General features: G+C 44.3%; 1 protein-coding gene across 1 annotated transcript in view; it reads right to left on the reverse strand.

The window, feature by feature from the left end:
* Positions 1 to 828: 828 nt before the first annotated feature.
* ctc1 (CTS telomere maintenance complex component 1) overlaps positions 829 to 13,522 on the reverse strand; it is a 55,312-nt gene continuing 42,618 nt past the window's right edge. The window contains 5 exon segments of the mRNA XM_064940880.1: positions 829 to 2,295; positions 2,386 to 2,521; positions 12,271 to 12,427; positions 12,540 to 12,604; positions 12,747 to 12,903. Coding sequence (XP_064796952.1) covers positions 2,183 to 2,295; positions 2,386 to 2,521; positions 12,271 to 12,427; positions 12,540 to 12,604; positions 12,747 to 12,903 — 628 coding nt within the window. The 3' untranslated portion in view covers positions 829 to 2,182.

Raw genomic sequence — 13,522 nt, forward strand, 5'->3', positions numbered from 1 at the left:
CATTCAAAAGTGAGCAAACTCTATTTCACAAATAAAAAGGTGAGTAAACGGCATTTAAGTGCGTTTAACCTCCACTACATCCCTCGTCGGGTCTCGCAAAACCCATTCATGAACATCAATATCCTGCCAGGCAGAATTAAATCTACATGCCTGGCCTTTTAGCTATCGATGTGATGTTTGGCGGAACCTAATCAGTCTGTTTTGGCCCTGCCTGGCTGAGTGGGTGGGATGAGAGATCTCGCCTGGCAACCAGAGCACGTGAGGAAATAAAACTGGGTAGAATGCAAGACCAATACTTTTTTCAGAAACATATTTGATCATTTTCTGTTCGCCTTTCATTTTAATTCAAGTACTTTTCAAGTACCAACTTGAGAAAACGTCAGATTTTCAGAGTGCCAAATTCAAGTACTTTAAGCAACTCAAGAACCTTGTGACCCTGTATACACCTCCACTTCTTTAGTCTCCAGCTGTCTCAGTAGAATCGATCAAAATCAAATCAAATTTATTTATATAGCCCTTCGTACATCAGCTGATATCTCAAAGTGCTGTACAGAAACCCAGCCTAAAACCCCAAACAGCAAGCAATGCAGGTGTAGAAGCACGGTGGTTAGGAAAAACTCCCTAGAAAGGCCAAAACCTAGGAAGAAACCTAGAGAGGAACCAGGCTAATCGATGGACCAGGTGTGTGTGTATGTTTGGTCCTCCTACTGCTGTCTGTCTGTTTAGACAGAATGTGAGGCAGAGATGAGAAGCAAACACACGCAGGAAAAATGAAAACATTTATTAACAGATCAACATTTGATTACATAAACAGTTTCCCTCTCTCCATGTCTGTATCCCTCTCTCCCCCCCTAGCTCTGTCCCTCCCTCTCGCTCCCCAAGTCCCTCGCTCTCCCTCAGTCCCTCGCTCTCCCTCAGTCCCCAAGTATCTCGCTCCCTCGCTCGCTCTCTGTCTCCCTATCGCTCTCTCTGTCTCCCTATCGCTCTCTGTCTCCCTATCGCTCTCTCAGTCTCCCTATCGCTCTCTCAGTCTCCCTATCTCTCTCAGACTCCCTATCGCTCTCTCAGTCTCCCTATCGCTCTCTCAGACTCACTATCGCTCTCTCAGACTCACTATCGCTCTCTCTGTCTCCCCATCGCTCTCTGTCTCCCCATCGCTCTCTGTCTCCCCATCGCTCTCTCAGTCTCCCTATCGCTCTCTCAGTCTCCCTATCGCTCTCTGTCTCCCTATCGCTCTCTCAGACTCCCTATCGCTCTCTCAGTCTCCCTATCGCTCTCTCAGACTCCCTATCGCTCTCTGTCTCCCCATCGCTCTCTGTCTCCCCATCGCTCTCTCAGTCTCCCTATCGCTCTCTCAGTCTCCCTATCGCTCTCTCAGTCTCCCTATCGCTCTCTCAGTCTCCCTATCGCTCTCTCAGTCTCCCTATCGCTCTCTCAGTCTCCCTATCGCTCTCTCAGACTCCCTATCGCTCTCTGTCTCCCTATCGCTCTCTCAGTCTCCCTATCGCTCTCTGTCTCCCTATCGCTCTCTCAGTCTCCCTATCGCTCTCTCAGTCTCCCTATCGCTCTCTCAGTCTCCCTATCGCTCTCTCAGTCTCCCTATCGCTCTCTCAGTCTCCCTATCGCTCTCTCAGTCTCCCTATCGCTCTCTCAGTCTCCCTATCGCTCTCTGTCTCCCTATCGCTCTCTGTCTCCCTATCGCTCTCTCTGACTCCCTATCGCTCTCTCAGTCTCCCTATCGCTCTCTCAGTCTCCCTATCGCTCTCTGTCTCCCTATCGCTCTCTCAGTCTCCCTATCGCTCTCTCAGTCTCCCTATCGCTCTCTCAGTCTCCCTATCGCTCTCTCAGTCTCCCTATCGCTCTCTCAGTCTCCCTATCGCTCTCTCAGTCTCCCTATCGCTCTCTCAGTCTCCCTATCGCTCTCTCAGTCTCCCTATCGCTCTCTCAGTCTCCCTATCGCTCTCTCTGTCTCCCTATCGCTCTCTCAGTCTCCCTATCGCTCTCTCAGTCTCCCTATCGCTCTCTCAGTCTCCCTATCGCTCTCTCAGTCTCCCTATCGCTCTCTCAGTCTCCCTATCGCTCTCTCTGTCTCCCTATCGCTCTCTCAGTCTCCCTATCGCTCTCTCAGACTCCCTATCGCTCTCTCAGTCTCCCTATCGCTCTCTGTCTCCCTATCGCTCTCTCAGTCCCGCTCTCTCTCCTCCAGGATGTGTGTACAGGTGAGTTGGAGAGGGGGGGGCATCCGAGTCACAAACTCTCTGTCTCCTCGGGTAAACCTCTTCAGCTGGGCAGAGTCTGCAAACACATATACACACGTGGGTGAACTGAATGTGTGTATCTGAGAGGTCATGGAGTGCATACCCGTGTGCGTGTGTGTGAACTCACCCTCTCTGCGTGCAGCAGGTGTGTGTGAACGTGTGTGTAGTGTGCAGATGAGAGTTAGGGGGCGACACACAGTGCTGCTGCTACACACACAGGACAGGTACTGGAAGAGAGGGTCGTCAGCGTCCACATCACACACCTACACAAACATAACGTGTTATATAAGGGACAGGGTGCCATGTCAGACTCATAACATGTTATATAAGGGACAGGGTGCCATTTCAGACTCATAACATGTTATATAAGGGACAGGGTGCCATGTCAGACTGAAGACATGTTATATAAGGGACAGGGTGCCATTTCATACTGAAGACATGTTATATAAGGGACAGGGTGCCATTTCAGACTGAAGATATATTATATAAGGGACAGGGTGCCATTTCAGACTCATAACATGTTATATAAGGGACAGGGTGCCATTTCAGACTGAAGACATGTTATATAAGGGACAGGGTGCCATTTCAGACTCATAACATGTTATATAAGGGACAGGGTGCCATTTCAGACTGAAGACATGTTATATAAGGGACAGGGTGCCATTTCAGACTCATAACATGTTATATAAGGGACAGGGTGCCATTTCAGACTGAAGACATGTTATATAAGGGACAGGGTGCCATTTCAGACTGAAGACATGTTATATAAGGGACAGGGTGCCATTTCAGACTGAAGACATGTTATATAAGGGACAGGGTGCCATTTCAGACTCATAACATGTTATATAAGGGACAGGGTGCCATTTCAGACTGAAGACATGTTATATAAGGGACAGGGTGCCATGTCAGACTCATAACATGTTATATAAGGGACAGGGTGCCATGTCAGACTGAAGACATGTTATATAAGGGACAGGGTGCCATTTCAGACTCATAACATGTTATATAAGGGACAGGGTGCCATTTCAGACTCATAACATGTTATATAAGGGACAGGGTGCCATTTCAGACTGAAGACATGTTATATAAGGGACAGGGTGCCATTTCAGACTCATAACATGTTATATAAGGGACAGGGTGCCATTTCAGACTCATAACATGTTATATAAGGGACAGGGTGCCATTTCAGACTGAAGACATGTTATATAAGGGACAGGGTGCCATTTCAGACTGAAGACATGTTATATAAGGGACAGGGTGCCATTTCAGACTGAAGACATGTTATATAAGGGACAGGGTGCCATTTCAGACTCATAACATGTTATATAAGGGACAGGGTGCCATTTCAGACTGAAGACATGTTATATAAGGGACAGGGTGCCATTTCAGACTGAAGACATGTTATATAAGGGACAGGGTGCCATTTCAGACTCATAACATGTTATATAAGGGACAGGGTGCCATTTCAGACTGAAGACATGTTATATAAGGGACAGGGTGCCATGTCAGACTGAAGACATGTTATATAAGGGACAGGGTGACATTTCAGACTGAAGACATGTTATATAAGGGACAGGGTGCCATTTCAGACTGAAGACATGTTATATAAGGGACAGGGTGCCATTTCAGACTGAAGACATGTTATATAAGGGACAGGGTGCCATTTCAGACTGAAGACATGTTATATAAGGGACAGGGTGCCATTTCAGACTGAAGACATGTTATATAAGGGACAGGGTGCCATTTCAGACTCATAACATGTTATATAAGGGACAGGGTGCCATTTCAGACTCATAACATGTTATATAAGGGACAGGGTGCCATTTCAGACTGAAGACATGTTATATAAGGGACAGGGTGCCATTTCAGACTCATAACATGTTATATAAGGGACAGGGTGCCATTTCAGACTCATAACATGTTATATAAGGGACAGGGTGCCATTTCAGACTGAAGACATGTTATATAAGGGACAGGGTGCCATTTCAGACTGAAGACATGTTATATAAGGGACAGGGTGCCATGTCAGACTCATAACATGTTATATAAGGGACAGGGTGCCATTTCAGACTGAAGACATGTTATATAAGGGACAGGGTGCCATTTCAGACTGAAGACATGTTATATAAGGGACAGGGTGCCATTTCAGACTGAAGACATGTTATATAAGGGACAGGGTGCCATTTCAGACTGAAGACATGTTATATAAGGGACAGGGTGCCATTTCAGACTCATAACATGTTATATAAGGGACAGGGTGCCATTTCAGACTGAAGACATGTTATATAAGGGACAGGGTGCCATTTCAGACTCATAACATGTTATATATGGGACAGGGTGCCATTTCAGACTGAAGACATGTTATATAAGGGACAGGGTGCCATTTCAGACTGAAGACATGTTATATAAGGGACAGGGTGCCATTTCAGACTCATAACATGTTATATAAGGGACAGGGTGCCATTTCAGACTGAAGACATGTTATATAAGGGACAGGGTGCCATTTCAGACTGAAGACATGTTATATAAGGGACAGGGTGCCATTTCAGACTGAAGACATGTTATATAAGGGACAGGGTGCCATTTCAGACTCATAACATGTTATATAAGGGACAGGGTGCCATGTCAGACTCATAACATGTTATATAAGGGACAGGGTGCCATTTCAGACTGAAGACATGTTATATAAGGGACAGGGTGCCATTTCAGACTGAAGACATGTTATATAAGGGACAGGGTGCCATTTCAGACTCATAACATGTTATATAAGGGACAGGGTGCCATGTCAGACTCATAACATGTTATATAAGGGACAGGGTGCCATTTCAGACTGAAGACATGTTATATAAGGGACAGGGTGCCATTTCAGACTCATAACATGTTATATAAGGGACAGGGTGCCATTTCAGACTCATAACATGTTATATAAGGGACAGGGTGCCATTTCAGACTGAAGACATGTTATATAATGGACAGGGTGCCATTTCAGACTGAAGACATGTTATATAAGGGACAGGGTGCCATGTCAGACTCATAACATGTTATATAAGGGACAGGGTGCCATTTCAGACTGAAGACATGTTATATAAGGGACAGGGTGCCATTTCAGACTGAAGACATGTTATATAAGGGACAGGGTGCCATTTCAGACTGAAGACATGTTATATAAGGGACAGGGTGCCATTTCAGACTGAAGACATGTTATATAAGGGACAGGGTGCCATTTCAGACTGAAGACATGTTATATAAGGGACAGGGTGCCATTTCAGACTGAAGACATGTTATATAAGGGACAGGGTGCCATGTCAGACTGAAGACATGTTATATATGGGACAGGGTGCCATTTCAGACTGAAGACATGTTATATAAGGGACAGGGTGCCATTTCAGACTCATAACATGTTATATAAGGGACAGGGTGCCATTTCAGACTCATAACATGTTATATAAGGGACAGGGTGCCATTTCAGACTGAAGACATGTTATATAAGGGACAGGGTGCCATGTCAGACTGAAGACATGTTATATAAGGGACAGGGTGTCATTTCAGACTGAAGACATGTTATATAAGGGACAGGGTGCCATTTCAGACTCATAACATGTTATATAAGGGACAGGGTGCCATTTCAGACTGAAGACATGTTATATAAGGGACAGGGTGCCATTTCAGACTGAAGACATGTTATATAAGGGACAGGGTGCCATTTCAGACTGAAGACATGTTATATAAGGGACAGGGTGCCATTTCAGACTGAAGACATGTTATATAAGGGACAGGGTGCCATTTCAGACTCATAACATGTTATATAAGGGACAGGGTGCCATTTCAGACTGAAGACATGTTATATAAGGGACAGGGTGCCATTTCAGACTCATAACATGTTATATAAGGGACAGGGTGCCATTTCAGACTGAAGACATGTTATATAAGGGACAGGGTGCTATTTCATACTGAAGACATGTTATATAAGGGACAGGGTGCCATTTCAGACTGAAGACATGTTATATAAGGGACAGGGTGCTATTTCAGACTGAAGACATGTTATATAAGGGACAGGGTGCCATGTCAGACTCATAACATGTTATATAAGGGACAGGGTGCCATGTCAGACTGAAGACATGTTATATAAGGGACAGGGTGCCATTTCAGACTGAAGACATGTTATATAAGGGACAGGGTGCCATTTCAGACTCATAACATGTTATATAAGGGACAGGGTGCCATTTCAGACTCATAACATGTTATATAAGGGACAGGGTGCCATTTCAGACTCATAACATGTTATATAAGGGACAGGGTGCCATTTCAGACTCATAACATGTTATATAAGGGACAGGGTGCCATGTCAGACTGAAGACATGTTATATAAGGGACAGGGTGCCATGTCAGACTCATAACATGTTATATAAGGGACAGGGTGCCATGTCAGACTCATAACATGTTATATAAGGGACAGGGTGCCATTTCAGACTCATAACATGTTATATAAGGGACAGGGTGCCATTTCAGACTGAAGACATGTTATATAAGGGACAGGGTGCCATTTCAGACTGAAGACATGTTATATAAGGGACAGGGTGCCATGTCAGACTCATAACATGTTATATAAGGGACAGGGTGCCATGTCAGACTGAAGACATGTTATATATGGGACAGGGTGCCATTTCAGACTGAAGACATGTTATATAAGGGACAGGGTGCCATTTCAGACTGAAGACATGTTATATAAGGGACAGGGTGCCATTTCAGACTGAAGACATGTTATATAAGGGACAGGGTGCCATTTCAGACTGAAGACATGTTATATATGGGACAGGGTGCCATTTCAGACTGAAGACATGTTATATAAGGGACAGGGTGCCATTTCAGACTGAAGACATGTTATATAAGGGACAGGGTGCCATTTCAGACTGAAGACATGTTATATAAGGGACAGGGTGCCATTTCAGACTCATAACATGTTATATAAGGGACAGGGTGCCATGTCAGACTGAAGACATGTTATATAAGGGACAGGGTGCCATTTCAGACTGAAGACATGTTATATAAGGGACAGGGTGCCATTTCAGACTGAAGACACGTTATATAAGGGACAGGGTGCCATTTCAGACTGAAGACATGTTATATAAGGGACAGGGTGCTATTTCAGACTGAAGACATGTTATATAAGGGACAGGGTGCCATTTCAGACTGAAGACACGTTATATAAGGGACAGGGTGCCATTTCAGACTCATAACATGTTATATAAGGGACAGGGTGCCATTTCAGACTCATAACATGTTATATAAGGGACAGGGTGCCATTTCAGACTCATAACATGTTATATAAGGGACAGGGTGCCATTTCAGACTGAAGACGTGTTATATAAGGGACAGGGTGCCATTTCAGACTGAAGACATGTTATATAAGGGACAGGGTGCCATTTCAGACTGAAGACATGTTATATAAGGGACAGGGTGCCATTTCAGACTCATAACATGTTATATATGGGACAGGGTGCCATTTCAGACTGAAGACATGTTATATAAGGGACAGGGTGCCATTTCAGACTCATAACATGTTATATAAGGGACAGGGTGCCATTTCAGACTCATAACATGTTATATAAGGGACAGGGTGCCATTTCAGACTGAAGACATGTTATATAAGGGACAGGGTGCCATTTCAGACTCATAACATGTTATATAAGGGACAGGGTGCCATTTCAGACTCATAACATGTTATATAAGGGACAGGGTGCCATTTCAGACTGAAGACATGTTATATAAGGGACAGGGTGCCATTTCAGACTGAAGACATGTTATATAAGGGACAGGGTGCCATTTCAGACTGAAGACATGTTATATAAGGGACAGGGTGCCATTTCAGACTCATAACATGTTATATAAGGGACAGGGTGCCATTTCAGACTGAAGACATGTTATATAAGGGACAGGGTGCCATTTCAGACTGAAGACATGTTATATAAGGGACAGGGTGCCATTTCAGACTGAAGACATGTTATATAAGGGACAGGGTGCCATTTCAGACTGAAGACATGTTATATAAGGGACAGGGTGCCATTTCAGACTGAAGACATGTTATATAAGGGACAGGGTGCCATGTCAGACTGAAGACATGTTATATATGGGACAGGGTGCCATTTCAGACTGAAGACATGTTATATAAGGGACAGGGTGCCATGTCAGACTGAAGACATGTTATATAAGGGACAGGGTGCCATTTCAGACTGAAGACATGTTATATAAGGGACAGGGTGCCATTTCAGACTGAAGACATGTTATATAAGGGACAGGGTGCCATTTCAGACTCATAACATGTTATATAAGGGACAGGGTGCCATTTCAGACTGAAGACATGTTATATAAGGGACAGGGTGCCATTTCAGACTGAAGACATGTTATATAAGGGACAGGGTGCCATTTCAGACTGAAGACATGTTATATAAGGGACAGGGTGCCATGTCAGACTCATAACATGTTATATAAGGGACAGGGTGCCATGTCAGACTCATAACATGTTATATAAGGGACAGGGTGCCATGTCAGACTCATAACATGTTATATAAGGGACAGGGTGCCATTTCAGACTCATAACATGTTATATAAGGGACAGGGTGCCATTTCAGACTGAAGACATGTTATATAAGGGACAGGGTGCCATGTCAGACTCATAACATGTTATATAAGGGACAGGGTGCCATGTCAGACTGAAGACATGTTATATATGGGACAGGGTGCCATTTCAGACTCATAACATGTTATATAAGGGACAGGGTGCCATTTCAGACTGAAGACATGTTATATAAGGGACAGGGTGCCATGTCAGACTCATAACATGTTATATAAGGGACAGGGTGCCATGTCAGACTGAAGACATGTTATATAGGGGACAGGGTGCCATGTCAGACTGAAGACATGTTATATAAGGGACAGGGTGCCATTTCAGACTGAAGACATGTTATATAAGGGACAGGGTGCCATTTCAGACTGAAGACATGTTATATAAGGGACAGGGTGCCATTTCAGACTGAAGACATGTTATATAAGGGACAGGGTGCCATTTCAGACTGAAGACATGTTATATAAGGGACAGGGTGCCATTTCAGACTGAAGACATGTTATATATGGGACAGGGTGCCATTTCAGACTGAAGACATGTTATATAAGGGACAGGGTGCCATTTCAGACTGAAGACATGTTATATAAGGGACAGGGTGCCATTTCAGACTCATAACATGTTATATAAGGGACAGGGTGCCATGTCAGACTGAAGACATGTTATATAAGGGACAGGGTGCCATTTCAGACTGAAGACATGTTATATAAGGGACAGGGTGCCATTTCAGACTGAAGACACGTTATATAAGGGACAGGGTGCCATTTCAGACTGAAGACATGTTATATAAGGGACAGGGTGCTATTTCAGACTGAAGACATGTTATATAAGGGACAGGGTGCCATTTCAGACTGAAGACACGTTATATAAGGGACAGGGTGCCATTTCAGACTCATAACATGTTATATAAGGGACAGGGTGCCATTTCAGACTCATAACATGTTATATAAGGGACAGGGTGCCATTTCAGACTGAAGACATGTTATATAAGGGACAGGGTGCCATTTCAGACTCATAACATGTTATATAAGGGACAGGGTGCCATTTCAGACTGAAGACGTGTTATATAAGGGACAGGGTGCCATTTCAGACTCATAACATGTTATATATGGGACAGGGTGCCATTTCAGACTGAAGACATGTTATATAAGGGACAGGGTGCCATTTCAGACTCATAACATGTTATATAAGGGACAGGGTGCCATTTCAGACTCATAACATGTTATATAAGGGACAGGGTGCCATTTCAGACTGAAGACATGTTATATAAGGGACAGGGTGCCATTTCAGACTCATAACATGTTATATAAGGGACAGGGTGCCATTTCAGACTGAAGACGTGTTATATAAGGGACAGGGTGCCATTTCAGACTCATAACATGTTATATATGGGACAGGGTGCCATTTCAGACTGAAGACATGTTATATAAGGGACAGGGTGCCATTTCAGACTCATAACATGTTATATAAGGGACAGGGTGCCATTTCAGACTGAAGACATGTTATATAAGGGACAGGGTGCCATTTCAGACTCATAACATGTTATATAAGGGACAGGGTGCCATTTCAGACTGAAGACATGTTATATAAGGGACAGGGTGCCATTTCAGACTCATAACATGTTATATAAGGGACAGGGTGCCATTTCAGACTGAAGACATGTTATATAAGGGACAGGGTGCCATTTCAGACTGAAGACATGTTATATAAGGGACAGGGTGCCATTTCAGACTGAAGACATGTTATATAAGGGACAGGGTGCCATTTCAGACTCATAACATGTTATATAAGGGACAGGGTGCCATGTCAGACTGAAGACATGTTATATAAGGGACAGGGTGCCATTTCAGACTGAAGACATGTTATATAAGGGACAGGGTGCCATTTCAGACTGAAGACATGTTATATAAGGGACAGGGTGCCATTTCAGACTGAAGACATGTTATATAAGGGACAGGGTGCCATTTCAGACTGAAGACATGTTATATAAGGGACAGGGTGCCATGTCAGACTGAAGACATGTTATATAAGGGACAGGGTGCCATTTCAGACTCATAACATGTTATATAATGGGCCAGGGTGCCATTTCAGACTGAAGACATGTTATATAAGGGACAGGGTGCCATTTCAGACTGAAGACATGTTATATAAGGGACAGGGTGCCATTTCAGACTGAAGACATGTTATATAAGGGACAGGGTGCCATTTCAGACTCATAACATGTTATATAAGGGACAGGGTGCCATTTCAGACTCATAACATGTTATATAAGGGACAGGGTGCCATGTCAGACTGAAGACATGTTATATAAGGGACAGGGTGCCATTTCAGACTCATAACATGTTATATAAGGGACAGGGTGCCATTTCAGACTCATAACATGTTATATAAGGGACAGGGTGTCATTTCAGACTGAAGACATGTTATATAAGGGACAGGGTGCCATTTCAGACTGAAGACATGTTATATAAGGGACAGGGTGCCATTTCAGACTCATAACATGTTATATAAGGGACAGGGTGCCATTTCAGACTGAAGACATGTTATATAAGGGACAGGGTGCCATTTCAGACTGAAGACATGTTATATAAGGGACAGGGTGCCATGTCAGACTGAAGACATGTTATATAAGGGACAGGGTGCCATGTCAGACTCATAACATGTTATATAAGGGACAGGGTGCCATGTCAGACTCATAACATGTTATATAAGGGACAGGGTGCCATTTCAGACTCATAACATGTTATATAAGGGACAGGGTGCCATTTCAGACTGAAGACATGTTATATAAGGGACAGGGTGCCATTTCAGACTGAAGACATGTTATATAAGGGACAGGGTGCCATTTCAGACTGAAGACATGTTATATAAGGGACAGGGTGCCATTTCAGACTGAAGACATGTTATATAAGGGACAGGGTGCCATTTCAGACTGAATACATGTTATATAAGGGACAGGGTGCCATTTCAGACTGAAGACATGTTATATAAGGGACAGGGTGCCATTTCAGACTGAAGACATGTTATATAAGGGACAGGGTGCCATTTCAGACTCATAACATGTTATATAAGGGACAGGGTGCCATTTCAGACTGAAGACATGTTATATAAGGGACAGGGTGCCATTTCAGACTGAAGACATGTTATATAAGGGACAGGGTGCCATTTCAGACTGAAGACATGTTATATAAGGGACAGGGTGCCATTTCAGACTGAAGACATGTTATATAAGGGACAGGGTGCCATTTCAGACTGAAGACATGTTATATAAGGGACAGGGTGCCATTTCAGACTCATAACATGTTATATAAGGGACAGGGTGCCATTTCAGACTCAATAAAGTGCCCACAAGAAGGACATACAAAAAGTGATTGATTGATTAAGTGACCTTACCATGCTCCGCCCCCGTGTGTAGACCCTAAGGTGACCTCTGACCCTCAGTGACCTCTGAAGCCCTTCCCACTGGGGCATGGCTAACCCCAGTAAACCGGAAATTACTGGACAGGAGAACCAAATATGGGCCTCTCCACTGCCATCCTCTACAGCTGCCCTGTACGCACGCACACACACACACACACACACACACACACACACACACGTGATTAACTCACACAAATATGCAAACACACACCCCAACACACACAATAAACTTGTTAACTCACTTGGCTTCGGCCTGAAACACAGCAGAGGTAGAAGTACAGGGAGGCTGAGACCGAGTACACCTCTCCTATAGGTAAGAGAGAGAGAGTTAGCTGTGTGACCTGGTATGACCTTTCCGAAGACTCTGAACTCCTGATCACTAACCACAGACGGACACTGACTCTGTGTGTGTGTGTGTGTGTGTGTGTGTGTATGCGGTGTTTCTGTACCTGTGTGTATATACTGCCACACAGAGAACAAGTCCACTGCAGCTGCAGGTAGAGAACACACACCACATGACCTCTGACCTGGCCCAAAATGCACTGCTCTGCCCCTGCCAATGCCCACACACCCAAGAGGATCATGGGAGGAGGAGAGTCACATGACCTGGAGAAGGATAAGGAAGAGGAAAAGGAGATAAGAGACGGTTATGATACTGTTACAATACAGAGAGAAGAGACTGTTACAATACAGAGAGAAGAGACTGTTACAATACAGAGAGAAGAGACTGTTATAATACAGAGAGAAGAGACTGTTATAATACAGAGAGAAGAGACTGTTATAATACAGAGAGAAGAGACTGTTATAATACAGAGAGAAGAGACTGTTATAATACAGAGAGAAGAGACTGTTATAATACAGAGAGAAGAGGAGAGGAGGTAGAGTGGAGGAGGAGAGGAGGTAGAGTGGATGAGGAGAAGAGGTAGAGTGAAGGAGGAGGAGAGGAGGTAGAGTGGATGAGGAGGAGAGGAGGTAGAGTGGATGAGGAGGAGAGGAGGTAGAGTGAATGAGGAGGAGAGGAGGTAGAGTGAAGGAGGAGGAGAGGAGGTAGAGTGAAGGAGGAGGAGAGGAGGTAGAGTGAAGGAGGAGGAGAGGAGGTAGAGTGAAGGAGGAGGAGAGGAGGTAGAGTGGATGAGGAGGAGAGGAGGTAGAGTGGATGAGGAGGAGAGGAGGTAGAGTGGATGAGGAGGAGAAGAGGTAGAGTGAAGGAGGAGGAGAGGAGGTA

Source organism: Oncorhynchus masou, chromosome 27 (genome assembly GCF_036934945.1).
Source record: "Oncorhynchus masou masou isolate Uvic2021 chromosome 27, UVic_Omas_1.1, whole genome shotgun sequence".
NCBI classification, from domain to species: Eukaryota; Metazoa; Chordata; class Actinopteri; order Salmoniformes; family Salmonidae; genus Oncorhynchus; species Oncorhynchus masou.